At 41.4% G+C, this 21,159-nt stretch overlaps 1 protein-coding gene and 1 long non-coding RNA gene across 3 annotated transcripts; one reads left to right on the top strand and one right to left on the bottom strand.

The window, feature by feature from the left end:
- Window positions 1-20,333, top strand: ak7b (adenylate kinase 7b). The gene is made up of 18 exons (XM_088303917.1): window positions 1-148; window positions 217-372; window positions 469-577; window positions 1,144-1,238; window positions 4,298-4,408; window positions 5,741-5,824; window positions 6,220-6,308; window positions 7,872-7,962; window positions 9,259-9,336; window positions 9,876-10,025; window positions 14,728-14,856; window positions 14,995-15,106; window positions 16,123-16,251; window positions 16,375-16,440; window positions 17,237-17,434; window positions 18,371-18,573; window positions 19,936-20,094; window positions 20,179-20,333. Exons 1-18 carry the CDS (start codon window positions 71-73, stop codon window positions 20,206-20,208), a joined length of 2,067 nt encoding a protein of 688 aa, XP_088160043.1. The 5' UTR covers window positions 1-70; the 3' UTR covers window positions 20,209-20,333.
- LOC148343537 (uncharacterized) lies at window positions 6,329-14,155 on the bottom strand. Of its 2 annotated transcripts, none has more exons than XR_015844990.1 (4): window positions 14,056-14,155; window positions 9,906-10,032; window positions 9,490-9,564; window positions 6,329-7,754 (listed from the first exon to the last, which is right to left on the bottom strand). It is a non-coding gene; the product is annotated as an uncharacterized LOC148343537 (long non-coding RNA). The 2 variants fall into 2 exon arrangements; XR_015844991.1 differs by lacking the exon at window positions 14,056-14,155 and adding an exon at window positions 10,773-10,822.
- Window positions 20,334-21,159: the final 826 nt, after the last annotated feature.

Genomic DNA, 21,159 nt, shown 5'->3' with positions numbered 1-21,159 from the left:
TGAAATGCTTCGCTCTTTAATTTCACCCATGGCAACGGAATCATAACAACACATTCTGGCAGATAGGAAAATGGACACACTCCCACAGGCGCAAAAAAGAGTTTTTATCAACGACATCGACTCATTCACATCAAAAAGTATTGCAAAGGTAAAATCTTTACACATGATAATTAAAACGGGAAATGTGTATGGTAAAAAGGTATTTCTTGTTGACAGTGTCTTTCCAAACATGCGCTTGAAGCTGATTGCTCGCTCGACAAAGAGGGTCGGACATTAAAGTCAAGCGACTCTGGGTCACAAAGTTACAATGTCGTTGGAACGAGTTCAGATGTTTCAGAGGAGAGCAGACCCTATGTGTTGGAAGCATACATTGTAAGTACCAACAAAAGTTAAACATAAAATAATAAACCAGCAAACTGAATAAGTGACTAAAACAATTAACTACCTATTGCTATATTTTTGGGCAAGCAACCGAGTAGGGACACCGTTCTACAAAAAATGATGGAATGTGACATCATCATCTACAACATTACTGCGTATCCTGAACAGGTAGACGAAGCTAGCTGGGCAGTTACAGGTAGGCAAATTATATATATATATATACACAAAATTATTTGAAGCAAATTACAGTTTTAAAAATGTAATTGGTAAAAAGTATTGCACCGGTCAGAGTTTTGGCCCTTTATCAGGTTTTCCACTGTATGAGCACAGTCCAACATAAGAATCATTTAATTGACTGAAATTATATTTAGTGTGTGGGAACTTTAAAGTAACATGAACGTTGGCACCAGTTCAAGGTATACCCTGCCTGCTGGCCAAAGTGAGCTGGAATAGGCTCCAACACTCCCCTGCCCCTCATGAGGAAAAGTGGTTCAGATAGATGGATAAGCGCTAATGCTTGACTTGAGGACAGCTGAGCCCTTTTTCTCAAGCTTTCTGAATTGTATCAAAACTGCCTAAATTGAAGAGATTTGGCAGTGGAAGGAGTGTCAAGTTATGTAGATATCACAATTTGGCCAAAAAGCGACTTAGACGATTATGCTATGGGTCCAATGAAATGTAATTGGTGCAATTGATTGCACAGCTCTCGGCAAGGCTAAGCAGAATTTTACAAGAGGTGTTTTCTCTTTTGTGTATTTGCAGCCCTATATGATAAAAAAGATGATTTTCAGCAACCAAAGAGGTTCATCCTCATCTCTACAGTGATGACCTGGGCATGCAGTGAGCCAATCAGTTCTGTAAGTATTTTGCAAGGAGTTTTGATGTCTGCTGTCCCTGTAATACAGACGAAATGCATCTCAACATACTCAGATGTCAAACACCTAATGTTTGCAGTCAGCGGGCTCATCAAAGGGGGTGTCTGCATAGATTCAAGAAGTGTGGAGTGACTGGTGCTTTGGTGCGGCCAACACTACTTTGAGCTCAACATGTTCAAGACTGTACAATACAACACATCTTTATTGAAATATCGCTTTCACAACAGCTGCAGCTGTAACAACCGCCAACAAGTAAAAAGTCCAACTGCCCCGTGTCAATCATTGAGACCTTCAGGTTTCTAGAAATTACAGTCCCAGTAGAGATCCCATCCTGAAAAAGGCCCAGTACGTCCTAAGGGAGGACGGCCTACCAATGGAGCTACCAAGGGAGTTCTACACTGCAGTCATTGAATCAGTCCTCTGTTTATCCGTCATAGATTTGGTGCGGCCTCCAAGAAGAAAAAAGCAAAGCAACGGACAGTTACGACTGCGGTGAAGATCATCGGTAGCACCCTATTAACGGTCTCTGCCCTCTTGTAGATAAACCTCGTTCTGATACAGTGCTTGCCATAATGGCTTCTCTTGTCGAGGGTACTTTACTTGGTCAGCCAATTCTGTGGCTGCAAGGCGATAGTTATCTTCCTCAGCCTGGCGGAGTTGGTGAATATGGCATGACCTCCGACTTGTTCTTGAACATCTTTCAGGGGACACACATCTTCACAAAAGCAAAGTTTCAGTTGCAGTACAGTATGTTGTCCCTGGTGTATCAGTTGCTATTTAGTTGCTATGATCATTTTATGCTGTGGTTGTTCATCTAGCGTCATTCGTCCCGTTTCTTCTAGTTTACCTTCCCCAGTACCAGTGTGTCTCTTGTGCTCCCCAACCTCTATGGCCAGAGGCTAATGAGGCTGGGCCCCTTCCCAGGCCCTCAGGAGCGCCATGACATGACTTTCCTATGGTGGCGGAAGCCCTGTGTGCCGCCCTCCGACCATGCTCCGACAGCACAAGCTTGCATGGTAATATCCAGTTGGATCCTTTGACAAGACCCTTCATACTATGCGCCTATTCCGCAGTTGAGTGACACAAATAATGCTAGAGTCATGTCCCGGCTGGGACATCACATGGGTCAACAAGGTCTTCGCCAGCTGTTAGGGAACCCGGGCAGAATGGTGAGAAATGGGCAACTGGAACAAGAGCGAGGCATTCATGGAGCAGGGCTGAAAACAAAACACTGATGGAGTGCTACTACAGTAGTAACACCAGTGAGAGAGGATACATACAAAGAATGTCGGAGACATGGATTCTTCTGAACTCCTCCTCCACATTTAGCAAGACCCAATTAATGGCATTCAAACATAAACAATAGGAAGTTGCCATCAGAGCTAGATTTGGATGAGGTCCAATGTGCTGCGGTACCAAGATTCTACGATCCAGGACACAAGGTTACTTGGGTGGTGGTTTCACCATCACCTCCAAACATCAAGAGTGGGTTCTTATCGCAAGAAGCAGAACAGCTCAACACAAGATTGTTTGATCTGAGAGTGATCATGAGATAAAGATAGAAGTGCCCTCATAATCACTACTGAGTGATGTCAACACCACACTCATAAGTATTCCCACCGAGAACATCACTGAAAACAATGGGCCGATTATGCAGGAGTATGAGTTTTCCTAGAGATGCTTGGCTATGAGACGAACAACCGGAAGGTTATACTAGAGGTAAAGGTAAGGCCGACCCGAAGTGAAAGAAAACTTTAGAAGCTTAAGAAAGAACTGGCCAAGAAATACAGCAAGATGTCCACTTGAGACTGCCAAGCAAAGACTCACAGCCTCGGCTACTCGCCTGAAGAGGTACACGAGAGACGTAGAGGCTAGGAGAATAAATACAATGTTCAACTCTACTATGCCCGAAGTTGACTGGACGACAATGTTGGAGGGATGCAAATCTCAAAGCTGTATTCATTTGTTTGGAGTGATATCTACTGGAAGAGATTGGCCAGATATTTTATTACACCTCTGCGAAAATCAAAATTGTGTTCCATTGATGCCCCGTGTTGGAGGGAATGCGGACCGTCCCGGCCGGGCAGACCAGGCTCACATATTCTGGTCGTGCCCAGGCATTGTTGGTTTCAAGGGAAAGGCGATAAAATGTATATCTTCAGTGCTGGGTGTCCACCTTGAACTTTCTTTATTTAAATTGTTTCTCGGGTTGATTGCGAACTCTGTATGTAACCATGATGTTTATCGTTTTCGAATATGCCTGTAAAAAAGCGATCACAAAGGGCTGGCTCAAACGGACTCCCTCCTCATTGACACTTTTAGTGAGAACTCTCAAACACATTCATTTCATGCACACATTCATGATGATGTTCACGCTTCGTCTATAGCAGCACAAGAGTACGGAATAAAATGGGTCTGTTTTATGAATATGGTAAACAACTTGACATTGATTCCCCTCTATTTTCTGTACACATTTTTTCTTTTCGTGACTATCCGCACTCTTTTTTGTTTTTCGTTTTCTTCTGTTTGCTTTTTGTTGTTAAAGTTAGTTTTTGTTTCACTGTTTTGTTTTCCAGAAATCCTTACTAAAAAAATAAAGTAAAGTAAAAAAAAGGATTAACAGGTCTGTAGTGGTGTTTGGTATAAAAAGTAATTAATGAATGAACGTCAATTTGAGATTTAATGGCTGCACTGAATCTCGATTACCACTGGGGGGCACCACGTCCTTTCTGGTTAATTATAGGACAAAATAGGCTGAAAAATCCTCGTTAAATTTGTCTTAATCCATGAAGGAGCTACATTAATAAGAAGTGAGTCTGACCGAGTCACCAGTTACCGGCATAGCACAGCTGCGTGTAACATGCTAGCTGGCAAGGCATGCATGAGCGCTGAGAACCACTGGGAGATTATGCTAAAGATGTTCTTTATTAGTCCCACAATGGGGAAATTTGAATTTAAATCCAGTGTTTTCCAACCCCGTCTGCTGTATGTGTTGCCATAACAATATCTCAAAGTAACCTCCTTTTTATTTTCTTTGATAGGAAGAGCTGGAGCTGCCTTTTACTGATGATGATTTTAGAAGAAGAAAACCTCACCCAAACTTTAAAAGACACCTGGAACTGGAGAAAATGGTTGCTAAAATTGGGAAGATGGTACGTTTCAAACGACTTTCATATTTCTCATCTTTGTTTGGTAATCAAGACACATACGGTTTATACATATACAATATTTTTATGAAATCATTTGTGAACAAATTTACATTTAAAAAAACAGACTGCAAAACTATGTTGGAAAAATTCTAGCTCTTTTCAAAAGTAAAAGGAAACTGACAATGGGGTTGTACACTCAGTCTTGAGTGCTTCATATATCTGAACAATATTCATCGTTCTCTTTTGTTAACCTGCTGCCGTGATTGTTTTGTATAAAGTACAACCGTATGTAACCGGAAACAATTTGGCTTACATATTCTTTTTCCAAAATATAAGCTGGTCTACATGTCTTACGACAAGACACTTGTCTGCGTGCACTACAATAACTTCTTCCTTTCTTTTAGCACGAGGATAAATATGATATACTGTGGCATTTGAATAAATAAGGCAGCTTTTGGTCACTGTTGATTCTTCACAGGTTTGTTGTTGTTTATATTGCATCCGGGACTGAATTTTTAAAAACAGACATCGATCAACATCGATAAGCTCCACACTTTACGGTTCTGTGAACGGTCTTAGAGAAATTACTCAAGTACATTTTCAATTGATTAAGCCTACATCAACCTTATGTTGCACCTTCTACCACGTTTATGTCATCGCTAACAATAAAATGTATATTTTTGCCTAGGATTCATGTTGACAATCGGAGCCGAGCCATGTGCGATCGAGGCACCTGTGTCTCCTACTAATGTACTTCTGTGGATTCATATTACAACATAATGCGTAGTATTATTGACATAGTCTTTATAATGATTTAGATGTAGATTTCAGAATGTTATTTTGACGTGTGGAATACATTTTGTGGCGACTTTGCAATCCCAGCTCCACCTACTAGAGCTTCGAAGCCCCGGTTACCAGATTTCTTTTGGGACTGAACTGAAACTGTTATGATTGATTCCATACAAACAGTGTTAGCACAAAACCTCTAAATTGTGACAGGTGCATGCTCACGGCCATTGAACATGCGTTTTAATGTGACTGTCTAATTCTGAACGCAGCCAGTCAGTAATGAGACGCTGTGCACACTCATTTATTAATTTTTGCCTCCCGTTTCAAAGACATTTCTTCTTTTCAGTTTTGAGCTGTATAAAATGGAGGAAAAAGTTTGAAGTGTTTTATCTTGGTCTCATTTTTATACAACAAAAGCCTTTGAGCGGGGTTGTGTAGATGTTTTATAGAACATTTCATACAACACTTTTATTTGTATTCCTCACAATTGAGCTGTGTAAATTGTTTTCGTTTGAAATTTATAAAGCTGCTTGTTACTATTTTTAGGACAGAGAAATGTTTTCCACATATGTTGTGGTGTCAGGACTTCAGTATGGAATGGGAGAGCAGGTCTTCCATCTCTTTTTCAAGGTAAGTGTTGATTATTTTTAGGGTCAAAAATAAAGGGAAGAAATGTTACAATGGATGCCTTCATAGCATTTCCTGCCTAAAGGAACACGAAAAAAAGTTTCCCTAAAACCTTTTTTTAAGGAGTACATGTACAAATAAGATTCTGCGGTCACTCCCGAAAATGATTACTTGGAAAAATATTTATCATGCCAATATATTGGTAACTTATGACATGTAATTAAATTAAAACAACAAAATAACGATCAATGTGGCTCTGAATAAAAACAATAAACCCCAAGTATTGTTGGCTACATTCCGTATGCGTTGCAAATGCATTCATTCTGAAGTGCTGCTGATGATTGTGATGTTTTGTATGATTGGGTGATGGTGGAATGACATTTTTAATTGCATTACAGATGTCATGGCTGGGACAAGAAAATGAGATACCAGTCTTTGGAGAGGGCAACAACATAGTTCCCACAATTCATGTCAGTGACCTTGCCAGGTTAGACACAAGCACAATACTCTATTCAATGTTTTTCTTTATTTAAGTGAATCATTGTATTTAAGGTCATTTCGAAACATAAAACATTCAGAACCTTTGCAGAGAGGCATCGTCCAATACTGTAAAAATCCCTAAAAAAATGTGGTTGAATATTTATCGTGTCAAGTGAGGAGCAGCATTTGGACCCAGAAGCAGACATGACACATTAGTTGTTGTTATGGTGGGCCTTACAGCCAGAGGATGGATCACCACACAGATGAAAGGGTTTGAGAGCAGTGACAGAGGCTTTATCCCAACCAATTCATACACACACACACACAAAAGAACAGTAACACAAAACATCGTCACAAGAACAAAACAAGTGGTAATGCGCACTGACAAAGCCACAGAGGAAGGAAGCAAAAAAAAAAACAAACAAAAAAAAAAAAATCAAGTAGCCCCAAAAGACTATTTAAAAATAAATGAAACAAGTCACTAAGAGTACTTCAAAGAAACAAACACCTTAAGTAGAACTTAATTCTACAAACCTCAAGTTCTACTGGAAAAAAGACTACGGTCGCGACAGGAGCACTGTGGGACTGGCAAGCAACAGGGCAACATGCAAATCAATACTCCGGCACCTTCCTTCATTTGGGGCTGACCCTAAATAGTATGCACTGCTGATTAGAGACAGGTGCATCCGACTGATTGCAAGTGCTGCAGCTTTGTGATTCCGCCCGCCTCTCAATTAGTATAAACTGTGGGTGGAGAGAACACATGACCAACAGGCAAAAAACAGGACACGACACTTGAAAATTAAGTCTTTATCTTCAAAAATACAAAGTAAATATAGAGAGCGAAGCTGGATTCAGAAGACATGGAATTAAGCTGACTGTAAGCACCATTTCACAAGTTTCACTATTTTTATAGATGGATAATAATTGTAAATATTTGTGTTTTGCCATTTGTATGTTTGTGAAAAGAAATTATACATTTCTTTTGTAATTATTTGGATTTTTTGGGTAAATCACAACAGTCCCCCCCATGCTCCTCCCCCCTAAGGGGCACCCTAGTTGATGCCTGCCCAGAAACTAGGGGAACAAAAGACAAGGTCAAAAGCAAAAGTATTAAACAAGTAGAAAACAACAAGAATCAAAGTAACCTAATAAGCACAAGGAAACCATCCTTACTTGCAAACAAACAGTTGGACGCAACAAAGACAACTGGACAAGATACAAATTGTTTGAGGGAACTGATGGGGTAAGACAAGGAATCGGCTAAACATGCACAGGTGGACACAATACCTTAACGACACAGACGTACAAAAGAACATGAACTGAATTCCAAATCAAAACCAAAAAGACGAGAGGCGTTGACAGGACCACAATTATGCCTGTTGGTAATGGGGAAGCAACAGAGGCCAGGCCCAGTGAGGTGGGCCGGTGCAGGGCCAGGCAGTTCTGGAACCTGTTATGATAAAAAACATCTTTACCGTACACGGCCATGGCATGATAATATGGAGGAGAAATTTGAAAGTGGTTTGGTGTGCTATTTACTGTCATTTTCTATTACGTTCCATTGTAGTGTCATTAAAAGAATAATTGAAGGTCAGCCCAAGCCCTATTATTTGGTAGCTGTGGACTATTCCAACAACACCATGGAGGACATTGTTAAGGTATGTATGGTATTATGACACCTTTGGAAGAAATAAAAGAAAAACATTATCTCGTTTGAGTTCCCAGACAACTACTGTACCGTTGCACAATCACATCAACACAACATGACCCAAAAAGTATCTTCTATCGCTCTGTCTCTGATTAAAACAATGCCAGTGACAGCCATCTTCTTCAAAGACTGGGGCCATGCAGTCCCCTCTGTGCAAAAGCCTTTTCCATTTGTCAGAAAACCAAACACCTGAGCTAACGAACCCCACGTATTAAGCGGATATTAATATGCAATGGAAACTTACTTCCGTGCCTCAGGAGAGTCCTTCTGCAACTAAGCATGACAGCAATTGATTTTAACCAAATAAGACAACTTAAATGCATCTAACCTTACTATTTTCACTCATTTTCTAATAAAAAAACATCCACACGTCAATTGCCGGTAACAATTATGCCTTATACCTTCCACAGAAGTAGGAAATGAGTTTTGCAACACTTCTCTATCATGACTTGCATTCAAGAGCGTCAATGTATTTGTTCTCAAGCTATTTTCACCACTTTAAATTGGTTAATATTCCATCATATATTTCTACATTTAGAATAATACAAATAACAGACAATCAAACCATAGCCATGTAAAGACTAAAAGTTGAATTTGTCAGACACAGTGAGCCCAGTAATGCGCCACTATTTCCAGATCAGTAATTAGACGATAGTCCTGCATCGAACGTTACAATGCGTTGGAGCCCATCCCAGCTGTCTTCGGGCAGTATGCTGGTTACACTCTGTACTGGTTGCCAGCCAATCACAGGGCACACAAAAACAAACAACCATCCGTGCTTCCTCACAAATTGCAAGTCGTCCCGAATTCAACTGCCCACATCATCACCAGAACCATCTTCGTGTGCACCACATCACTTATGTTCTCCATCTTCACTGCCGACCCATACTATCACGTTTCCTTTTCAAACTCCTCCTCCTGGCACATAACCTCTCTCCCCCCATATTGGTCTGACCTCCTCCATCGTCCCATTCATTCCTGCGCTCTCAGATCATCCTCACCATTACTCAACCCCGTTCCATCTGCGCAACTAACCACAACGGGGAGCCGAGTATTCAGCCGATCAGCTCTTCGCCTCTGGAATGCTCTCTCGCCCCACCTCTAAAACAATGATTAATTCTTTCATTTCAAAAACTCAAAGCACATGTTTAAAAAAGCCTATTCGTAACTCTCACCCAATTCTGGAATTGAAATTGATCCCCGTTTAAATGACAATGACTAACATTTCATTTTGTTCTCCCATCAGTCCATTGCCAGTGCACTTGGAATGGGGAAGATCTCGAGGAAGCCATTTGAAGAGGCCTTCCTAAAAGAGGACTTCAGTGTAGGTTGCAAGTATTTTGAAAACTTCAAACTTCTTTTGCCCAGTAGAAAGCTTCCAATTTATAAAATAGATTATACATTTAAAGATATGCAATTCTTATGTTGGGTCACTGATTGTATAGTGGTACATTTGGTTGACTTTAGTGTAGCTTACCCATCCAAGGTTTAGCCTATTCCACCTTGCACTTGCAGTCAGCTGGGATAGGCTCCAGCGCCACATGGCCATGAACTGGAAAATGGTACCATGTAGAACACAGGTGTCAAACTCAAGGCCCAGGGGCCCGATTGGGCATGCCACATCATTTTATGCGGCCCACAAAAGCACATCATGGATGACAATCTATCTGAAATTTCAAATTGTCTCTAATAAAGAATAACTTGCACAGTCATAACAGCCTTCTCAGGGAAACCCGAACTACAATGTGGCCTACCATAAAAATACGTTTCACACCTCTGCTCTGGAAAATGGATGCATGGCTGGATCGCTGCTGTTTTCTAAAACATTTAAACTGCTTCTATTGTCTGTCACATTCTTCAAAGATAATGGACATTGATTTATTGCACGTCAACCTTTGCATGGAGGGTGTCCATCTCAAAGAACTGTTCTCTCTCCACTGGTTGTGTGAGTTCGGTCTGGTGGAGAACATAGATCTAGTGGTGGAAGAGTATCGCCAGAGCAGGGGACTGCTGGTATGTACTAAATAGAGAGAGCACAACAATTGGATAAATTGCTGAGTGTATATAATATCAAACAACTGTTGCATCCACATACAAGGGTACCTCGAGGTGCAACTATTTTGTTTGAGTCCACCGTTTTCGACATAAAACCTTAAATAACAACACAAGCAATCATTTAAAGGAGACATGCCTTTTTTCACAATTTAAAACTGTGCCCCAGTTCTCTGAATGGATATGCTTTCCTTAAATTACACAGATAATTTTGAATAATATTACCATTTATACTTGCTATTCCCTGTCTTGCAAAAATCTGTTATTGCCGACACATTTTCATGACGGTTGGAGGGTGTGGATGCCACCACCCTCTGTGAATTCCCGGCCCACCTCCCATTAAAAAAAAAAAAAAAATCTAATTCTTGGTAAATGTAAAATATTTGCTTGTAGGACTGATTTTCAGGAGTTGATAACCGCTGCAGTATGTCCAGTTAGAACACAATATTGTCCAGATGAGGAATAATCAAACCAGTTTGGTCCATGTAATCTTTAATTTGGTTAGATATGGATGTGTGTGTGGTTTCTGTAGAACAAATAAAAAGAAAACATGAGCGGATACAATGGAAAGCCTCATCGACACAACATTAATTTGCCGTAGTCATAACCATAACAAATCAACAAAACAGCATAAGCAACATTAACTGAAATGTCCACGAACAAATCGCATTCCCACAAAAAAAGGATATTTTATGTTGAGTCACTTACATGCTAATTCACGCACACCTTGTGGTTGGATGACTTCGGAGAGAATGACTGTTATGATGACCTTTGTCTGTTACTTATCGTGGGTCCTAAAATAGGTGGCTAAAACATGCCCAACTAAAATTCAATTATATGAACAGGCGAGCCACCAGAGGGTGCTACAACGGCATACTACAAAACAACCTGACCTTTTTAACAGCCGCCCCCAAATCTGAGAAACAGATTTGTATCCATTGAGGCCAGTTAAGAGTCTTCTTCTGGTGGAAAGGCGGGCAACTTTATGAGGCGAGACACCGGTCTTACGAAAATTTTGTCATTCACGCGAACCTCTGCAGATCGGACCCTATTGTCTCTTCCCTGTATAGTCGTCTTGACTATTCCGACAAGCCAAAGGGCTCTCGGAGATTGTGGGTCTGCCAGCATTACCACAGTTCCGACTTTGAGGTCATCCTTGTCCTCTGTCCATTTGTTACGAGTTTGTAAGGCGGGCAGGTAATTTTGTGTGAAGCATTTCCAAAACTGGTCACTGAGAATTTGACTATGTCTCCAACACTTCCTGCTCAGAAGATCGGATTCAGGGTACACCACCTGTGGTAGAGATGAATCATGCCGCCCCATCAAGAGTGTATTTGGTGTAATGGGATCGGGATCTGCGATGTCAGATGACACATAACCCAACGGTTTGGAATTGAGGATTCCCTCAATCTCCACTAGCACCGTTCTCAATACCTCTTTGGGGACAACTTGCAATCCCAAGGTGGTACGGAGGGCGGCTTTGACGGATCTTATCTCCCTCTCCCATACTCCTCCGAAATGTGGGGCCTTTGGAGGGTTGAAATGAAAATCGATCTGTTGCGAAGCCAGTTGAGTTTTCAGGAAAGGGGCTATTTTTACAAAGGCCTGCTCAAGCTCTACAGCACCTCCTTTGAAATTTGTTCCTTGGTCAGAGTAAACTTCCTTAGGTTTGCCTCTCCGGGCGATTAGTCTGCGTAGGGACATGAGGAATGAATCACTGTTGAGACTGCTGAGGAGGTAAATATACACTGCTCTTGTTGTTAGACATTTATACAAAATTCCCCAGCGTTTTTTCAGTTCTTCTGCCTACCTTGACCTCAAGCGGGCCGAAGCAATCCATACCCGTAGAGTAGAATGCTGGATGATAGAGTTTGAGGCGGGCTGGGGGTAGGTCGGCCATCTTTGGTACCTCTGGTTTAGCTCTCCATTTTTGACATTCTAGGCATTTGTGTTAGAACTTTTGCACTGCCTTGTCGTCCTCTCAGAATCCAATACCGTCTACGTATCTCAGCAAACACTCGCTCAGCTCCTGGATGGAGCAACTGCTGGTCATAGGCCTTGATAATGAGATTTTTTACATGGTGCGTCGGATCAAGTACAATTGAATGTAGAGAGTCTGGAGATAAATCGCTGTGGCGGAGACGACCACCAACCCGAATCAACCCCTTTTCTTGATCCCACTCAGGTGACAGCCTCAGTAAACGACTATCTGGCTGTACATTTTTACCTGCCGTTAATTTATCTACCTCTATGGGGAAACTATCACTTTGTGCACTTCTAAGGATGGTTAACTCAGCCTGCCTGAAATCTTCCGCTGAAGGGCTGTAATCTTTGCTTGTTGACCCACGCAAACTATGGGCAACGGCTTCCAGCAAATCTTGGAAGTTATTGAACTGATGTGAATCGGTCAGCTGTGCCGTCTGAGATCTGGCCACAAAATACCTGTTTTTTCATCTCTTCTGGAATGTCATTACGTGTAGCGCATGGTTTGACTGGCCACTTTGATGAGTGTTGCGTTAGAAAGTCTGGACCCCAGCTCCAGCGATTGTTCTCTTTGAGGTAGGCCAGGGTCTTCCCACGCGTGATGTCGTCTGCGGGATTATTTTGTGAGTCCACGTAACGCCAAGATTGTGGAGTTGTGAGCTCTTGGATTTCGGCAATCCTGGTCCCGACAAACACTTTGTACTTACAGGACTCTGACTGCAGCCAAGTTAGAACTGTTGTGGAGTCAGTCCAGTAGACGTCGTCATGTATTTCCAGTGTGAGCTCCTTCTTTAAAACTGCTGCAAGTTGAGTCCCGCTTAGGGCGGCGCAAAGCTCTAACCTGGGCATTGAAAGCTGTCTTTTCGGTGCCACGCGTGATCTAGCTGCCAAGAAAGACACTTGTACGCCGCGTTCTTCATAACTGGTACAGAGGTAACTCACCAAAGCATAAGCTTGCTCTGACGCATCACTGAAGGTGTGAATGGACCTGTGGCAGGGGGAGGGGTATGAGTTTGGGTAAGTGTAACACCTTGGAAGAGAAATTTCGGTGAGTTGGGAAAGTTCATCCTCCCAGGATGTCCATGCTTTGAGCAGTTCCTCAGGCAAGTCAGGATAATCCCATTTTTTTCTCCAAAGTTGCTGCACCAGTACTTTGGCCCTAGTTAGATAGGGACTGATGTATCCCAATGGGTCGAACTGGCTGGCGAGAACTTTGTATATGACTCTCATGGTGGGCTGCTCTCTGACTGAAGGGGCCGGTTTGTAGCTCAGTGTATCAGAACGGCAATGCCACATAAGCCCTAGGGCTAATTCTTGTGGGTCATGATTGTTTTGAGTGAGCCAAAGTTTTGTACTTTCCGATGCGCACTCAACGGGAAGGTGTTCAAGCGTTTCTGGGTGACTGGTTGCCCACTGCCTGAGTTCGAATCCACCTTCTGCTAGCAAACCCCATAGTTTGTTGGCTAGTGACTTAGCTTTCTCGACTGATGGTAAACTTTGCAGCCAATTGTCTACATAAAAAAAACGCTCAATTGCCGCGCGCACATCTTCATTAGGTTGACTGTTATTTGTCACATGCATTTGCAAAGCAAACGTAGCACAGCAAGGGCTTGAGACGGTTCCAAACGGCAAAACTCACCACTGGTACACTTTAGGGGGTTCAGTCACTGTGTTCCACCAGAGAAATCTCAGGTACGACTGATCTTCGGGAAGGAGATGTATCTGGTGGAACATTCCCTTCATGTTGCTACTAATGGCCACCATATTCTCTCTGAACCGCAACAAGACCCCCAAAAGACTTGAGGTGAGTGTGGGGCCGGGCAGCAGGTGTTCATTCAGTGATAGTCCTTTATACTTGAATGAACAGTTAAACACTATTCGGTTTTTGGCATTGTGCGTTACCATGTGATGGGGAATGTACCAAAACAGCACAAGCAACATTAACTGAAATGTCCACAAACAAATCGCGTTCCCACAAAAAAAGGATATTTTATGTTGAGTCACTTACATGCTAATGCACGCACACCTTGTGGTTGGATGACTTCGGAGAGAATGACTGTTATGATGACCTTTGTCTGTTACTTATCGTGGGTCCCAAAATAGGTGGCTAAAAACATGCCCAACTAAAATTCAATTATATGAACAGGCGAGCCACCAGAGGGTGCTACAACGGCATACTACAAAACAACCTGACCTTTTTAACAGTAAATATCACACTTGATGAGTGGCAAGCACTCCAGACAATGTTTTTGGTGTCCAAACTTAATTAAGCATATTTCCTGTATGTGTTTAAAAATAATAATTATCAACACTCTTAATAAACTCCTGTGTAATTTTACTGACACAGGAGGAGGTGTTAATGTTTGCACCTATAATTAAACATATCAAATAAATCAACCAGTGTAAACCATTTAAACATCATTTGATTGCTCTCCTAGAGGTGTTTTTTGTCACATAGCAAAAGATGCGACTGATATCTTGTATGGAATGGAATACACAAGAAAGACTACTGAGATGTACTGTGATCTAAACATTTTCAACTTTGGGTTCCTATTTTTCACCACATTAAAGTCGATGCCCAGTTTGAACTTCAAGATATTGTGCATTTAATTATCACTGCCATACATATTTGCCAATGAAAACAATTATTTTAACGCTCTCTCTTTTGTACTCCTTCTAGCCCATCCGTATGTGTGTTCTGGGTCCTCCTGCAGTGGGGAAAAGTAGAGTGTCTCAACAAATATGTGACCACTACAAGCTCCATCACATCAGGCTGAAGGAGACAATTATTGAAACCATTGCACACCTGGTTAGAGTCTCTGCACTGGGAACTCAATTTGTTGTCTTTGTTTCCATCAATACAAGGAAAAAGTTCCATACTATTTATTTGGCATTGTCCCATTTTAAAGTAGTACTGTCCTGATCATCCCTTTTATTCATTGTCCAGGAATCTATTGTGAGGAACACTCCTTCAGAGACAGAGAATGAGGACTCAACAGCAGCAGTAGAAGCCCAGGAACTATTGAATATTTTCAAGGACAATATGGAACAGAACGGAGGTACGACTTGGATGTGGGGCATATACGTATTCATATGGGGTATATATAGTTTGGTGAGTGTTTGTTCATGTTTAGTTACCCACATATGTGAGTCTTTATGAATAATAATAATGCTATTAATGATAATAATAATAATAATAATTTAAACACAAATGACAACAGTACTAGAATGATGAGCACAAAAGTGCAGGAGATGTGTGTGTCAGCGACGCTGTATACCGTGCCAGAATACAGACAGAAAACCGATTTTTTGAAAGGATTTTAAATGAACCGCTCCTAATGATTCAGTGCACTTAAAAGAACTGTTGTGTTCATCACTATTGCAGTGGTGCCGCCGTGGAAGAGATTTTAACGGCAGAGGTCTATTTAAACATTAGCTGGCTAATTTACTATTCAAATCCGCTTAGCTTATTATGGACTGATTATGGTTTTCGTCGCCTTCTTCTTTGTCTCATTCTTCCTCTTTCTTCTTCACCATGAACGTGCCCAATGGAAGTGAGTACGGACAGTTGGTAGTGGCGCTTTTGATGCGTTCTGAGGCAATTTTTATTGTTTGCCCATTCAGCCAAGTGGGTTGAGATGAACATTTGGCTGCCTCATGACCACATCACATGCACAAGGGCCGATTCGTGGGCCAGACTAAAATCCACTTCCGGCCTTAATTAGTCAAGCCCTTTTTTAAAAATTTGTCACGCCCCCAAAAAATGAGCGTCCAGACGGGCTGGAGGGCTGGACCGTTCCGCTCCCGGGACGGACTGCCAGCTCTGTTAACACCAGATTTACAGATAGGCCAAGCAATGGTTATGATTGGCTAAAGAGAGGGGGAGCTGGATATGTGGTGCCTTAAAGTACGGCTTTCAAATTCCCCAACTGCTTCCCAGGACTCAGGCTTGGTACACTGTGACTTCAATCAGTTTTTTTATTTATCTAGATTTGAACTTTTAAGTCATTTTCTCAAATGCTCCCCCGTGGTCATAAGTGGGATGATTATTTTGTCTGTTGTCTTTGTTCTTTAGGTTCTTTGGATGACCAGGTGTTGGTGAAGGTGATTACGGATAAACTTATGTCCAACCCCTGCAAAAACCAGGGCTTTGTACTAGATGGATTTCCAAAGACATATGACCAAGCGAAAGAGCTTTTCCATGGTAACAAAATCAAACATAATTATCACATATTATAGAGTAAGATGTCCATAAAGTGCATGCGTGTGCACAAAGACACATTTACACAAGTTAGAAAATATGGATCTAACTGTGTCTTTCTTTTAGTTGATGAGCATGAATCAGACGAACGAGCATCTGTGACTTCCTCTTACAACAAGAAGATAATGCCAGGTTCGACCACCAAGTAGCCATTCAAGTGGGAAAATACACACACAACCATACTATTTCCATAAAGACATAGATTTGATTTTGATATGATTTTCTATATTGGAAATTTCTGTGTAAACTTCCAAAATACAAAGGTGCACATAAGTGGTGTGCTGGTACGCAGAAGCGCTGAAAATTATGCTCCATTCAGCTCTGTCACCAAGCTTCTGCACATGAAAGTTTTTTTCTGGTGAGGGTTTCTCAGGGAGCTCTTAGCATCGGTTAAGATGTCAAATGGATGGCGTGTCATAGGAAATAGGGACGTAGCTTATGCTAATAAGAGCTTCGCTCGCACAGGTTTTCATTTAGAATGAGTTTTGATTCATCAACATACGTGCAGTGGTGTGACAAAAATTGGCCGGTACGCACATTTCATGAATGTAACGGTGATTTTGCATATCCTCTCACTTATGCATAAACATTTCAACGCAATTGTGAGGTGCATTAGATATAAATTGGAAACACTGAAGCCAAGTTTCTCTTGCGTTTGCACAGCAGCGCATTGTTACATTGTAATTTATCCTCATAACAGTTGCGAGGGTCGCTAAAAGACTGTGGGCCGGCCAGATGCTATCCATGATCCAGATCCACGAGGTTGAGGCAAATAAACGAGAACCAACAGCAACCTCATATGAGAACCACACCCAAATTATGCGCCCCCTTGCACGTGTATCATCTATATTGGACATAGCAAATCTCTGCAGTGATTTACTAATTGTTTGCATTTTTTCCCTGTGTTGCATGCGTGTCTTTCTTGCAGAGTTTGTTTTGTGCCTTGATTCATCAGATTCCTTTCTGAAAGATCGTGTGATTAACTTCTCGGAGAAGTTGGTGCAGGAACACAAATACGAGCAAGAGCACTTCCTGCAAATTTTAGCCAAATACAGAGAGAAAAACATGGAAGAAGAAAGTGTTGTCAGTTACTTTGAGGAGTTGGACATCAACCCATTATTAATTGGTAACAGTCTTTCTGAAATTTCAGTGCACCTCTCTTTTTGGGGAGGCGATCGCCGTTTGCAAACTTTTTTCAATGTTGTACCCCTTGTGAAATATACTTTTTATCCAAGTAACCCCCACTTTTACACAATCAGTCCGTGTCTACTTCTTTGATGGGAACCATTGGATGGGGATTGTGTCACTGCGCAAAACTGGAAGCTCATTGGATAAATGGTGGCCTTTATCCCGCCCATGGAACGTTCAGCATCTTTGGGTGTCTGTGGGGAAGTGGGCTGGCCCGGCCGGAAGCTTGGGTTCTGCAGGATTAATTAAATAAACCCTCTTTGATTGATGGTGAAATAAGCAAATCAGCAATTTTGAAGAATAAAACATTTTCTCAAATTTCAAACGTTGTTCTGTACTGATCCGGAGATGTTTCCGATCCCCAGCGACTTTGACTTTTTCAAAAAAGACTCGGGTTGTGTTTAGCAACTCGCTTTTGTCATTTTGTTTCGGTTTCTTTCCCACAACAAGCAGCGACAGCCTGGAGCTTCTCCCCTCTTTACGATCGAAGAATAGAATTTACATATCAATAAATAATCAAATAAACCAACATTAATGATGTAGGCTGGAAATTTGCTTTCCCTCCAGCAACTGCCACTGGTCATGAGGATATCCTAACTTTTTTGCTTCCCTCCAATCATATGTTTGTGTGAAGTAATTTTTTTAACAATGCAATGAACTCCTGACTTAGAGTGGGAGTTTGCAGTTTTCTAATTGGCTCGCAAGATTTGAATGTAGCTTTTGTTGGCTCTTATCCTTTGAATTCTTTCAGCACACAGTTGGGCCACGGCATATTGCAATTTGAGTGTGATTTTCAAGTTGAGATATCAGATTAATATTAAATTATTCCATTTTAAATTCTTCGGTTTAGTGTGACCGTTGTTACTCTTTACAGAGATTACCAGTCTCAATTCACCTGGCAACCAATTGTTGATGCATACAATCTGCGAAAGAGTCGGCGAACCCAGAAACTACGGCCAGAGCAGCGAGATGGTACAGGAAGCGGGGAGTAAACTGGCAGATACCGTTGAGGAGGCAAAGGAGGAGCAGAGGGATGTGGAGGAGGCCAGGCAGAGATTGGCTCATTGGGAGATGTGGGTATGAGGCTTTCCTTTACATTTTGAATCTGGAATTCACTTTGTTTGGTGGAGATATTTTGTGTTTGAATGCAGTCTATCACCGTGAATGTATTATTAGTACATTCGATTTTGGCGTGAAAGGGATTGAAAAAAAACACAACAAAAGTACATTTTATAATGTAACATGGAAAAGTACGTTCACTTGAAATAAAACCAATATCCTTCATCTGGAGAAAAAATAAATCGGGGATGTCACCAAAATATTGTGGGCCTGGGAAGCTCTATGCAAATCAAATTAGTTTAATTTGTTTTTTTTTACCATTGCATTTGATTTAGGTTTAAGTCCTTATCCTTCCAGTGAGTCGCCACCTTGGTGAAGCATATGGTGAAGGAGCTTGCGTAACCCAATGATCCTTCGGAGCTAAGTTGTCTGGGGTTGTATGCCGCTGGCAGGGTCACCCATGGCAAACAGGTCCTAGGTGAGGGACCAGACAAAAAAACAGCTCAGAGACACCTGATGATGAGCCAAATTACTGGACCTTGTTTTCCCTTGCCCTGATGCGGGTCACCACAGCTACCCCCTGGAGCCAGGCCTGGAGGTGGAGCTCGAAGGCGAGTGTCTGGTGGCCAGGCCTGCACCTATTGTGAGCTGGGCGACAGCCAAAGGCACCTTGGCGGTCCAATCCCCGGACACAGAAAGTAACTCTTGGGACATGTAATGTCACCTCTCTCGCAGGGAATGTGCCCGAGTGGGTGTGCGAGGCAGAGAAGTTCTGACTTGATCAAATTGGGCTCACCTCCACACACAGTTTGGCATTTGGTACCAGTCATCTTGTGAGCGGTCGGACACTCTTCTTTTAGGAATCTTATTAGTTTTCCTGTGTTTAAATTCATTTGTCTTCTTTTATTTTTAATTCATTTTTCCTTTTCATGATAAATGTTTGTACCTTTTTCGCCAATCTCCTGGTCCTGCTTTTTAATGCCTGTTTTATAACAATCGTCCCTTTCGCTTGAAACATTCGGTGGCTCGTCCGGGAGAAGAGGTAAATATGGAGTGTGTGGTTGTTAGTGTGGATTTTTGTTTGTGCGCTTCTGGTTCTGGTTACTTGGGTGTGTGTTTTCTTCTAGTGGGCACATTTCTAAGCATTGCTCTTCCAGATTAGAGCAGAGGTTTCCAGCCTGGGTTTTTACAAACATTCCATCGGACAGCTGTTTATTATTTTGGCTCGTTATTTTCAGAGCAAATCCCAGGTTGAGTAGATTCTTCTTTGGGGGCTTGCAAGTGACCTCGAGCCTGGCAAGCTGCAGTAGATAGAATGGTCTTGGTTTTTGCTTCGGTAGGTGTCTGGGATTGAAACAATATATTGTTTGTGTGTGAAAGACCAAGACCTTAGAGGAGAAGAGGCAATGGGAAGTGCAGCAGTTGGAGGGTCTGTCGGTGCCAATGAAGACCTACTTGATGGAGCACGTCATAAAGACTCTGTCTCAGGGCTTGATTGCATGTGGCTCAGCATGGCCGGAGGATCCAATAGATTTCCTGGTAATGAAGTGAGACTGAAAACATGACTTTGCTTGTATTTTTTGCCTTGAAATTTAGATTTATTTTTGTTCTCTATCATTTCAGGCAGAGTATTTGATAAAGAACAACCCCTGACACATTTTTGGATCACAGAGGTCGGTGTCCACTGGTCTTGCACTTGCAACCTTTGTTGCAGTAACCATGTCTATAATTTACTTAATTACCTTCATTTTTTATTTTTAGAGCTTTCTTGAAACTATTTCAATCAAATACTTCCAGACATTGACACAAGATTGTTTTTAAGCGGCTTAAGAAAGTTTAATTTTGGCCGTATACCGGAGGTTTTGAAACTGAGAAGACGTGCATGCTTTGCCAGCGGGGGGTTGGCGTTCCTGTCAGAAATAAAAGAAAATGGACACAACAGTGTCCCATTTCTTGATTTGGTGCAGCAGATGACTAAAATGATTCAAACTCAGCGTATATACACCATAAACATATATATTTTATCTAAAAAAAAAAAAAAACACTGAACATTCACTTTACTTTGATTGCTTTGACGTGATGTCTAAATGGAAAAATTCAACTCAAAACATCAGAAGCTTCATTTTCCCGTTTTTTTTATGCTCTGTTTTCTGATGCATATTCCCCAAAAAATAATTTTCCAGTGCATTTTTATCTATTAATTTTGTCTTTCGTATTTTTTTTTCCTGCTTTCTGGATTTTATTTATTTTTTACTGTTTTTTGCAATACACCCCCCCCCTCTCTGAAAAAGAGTGAGTGAATAGAGGAAACAATACACCAGGTTTGCCCAACCTTTTTTTTTTTTTTTTATTCTTGCAAGGGGGAATGATCAGTTCATGTTGGAATGTTTGGAATCCACCAAGTCATAATGAAATTACAGGTAAAAACATTTTAAAGTTTGGTGTTTACTTTAAAATGATAAAAAAAAATAGTGGTAGTGATAAGTTCAGCAGTTTAAAATCATAGTGGTTTGTATAAATCAAAATAAATCGAAATTACAGGGGGGGGGGAATCATTTAAGGAAAAATAGAGATAAACTAAACAGTTTAAATTTGGAACGCATG

Source organism: Idiotropiscis lumnitzeri, chromosome 1 (assembly GCF_059441095.1).
Source record: "Idiotropiscis lumnitzeri isolate Australia: NSW breed Sydney's pygmy pipehorse chromosome 1, RoL_Ilum_1.0, whole genome shotgun sequence".
Classification (NCBI taxonomy): Eukaryota; Metazoa; Chordata; class Actinopteri; order Syngnathiformes; family Syngnathidae; genus Idiotropiscis; species Idiotropiscis lumnitzeri.
The sequence above is the reverse complement of the archived record's forward strand: the minus strand, read 5'-3'. Positions and strand labels throughout refer to the sequence as shown.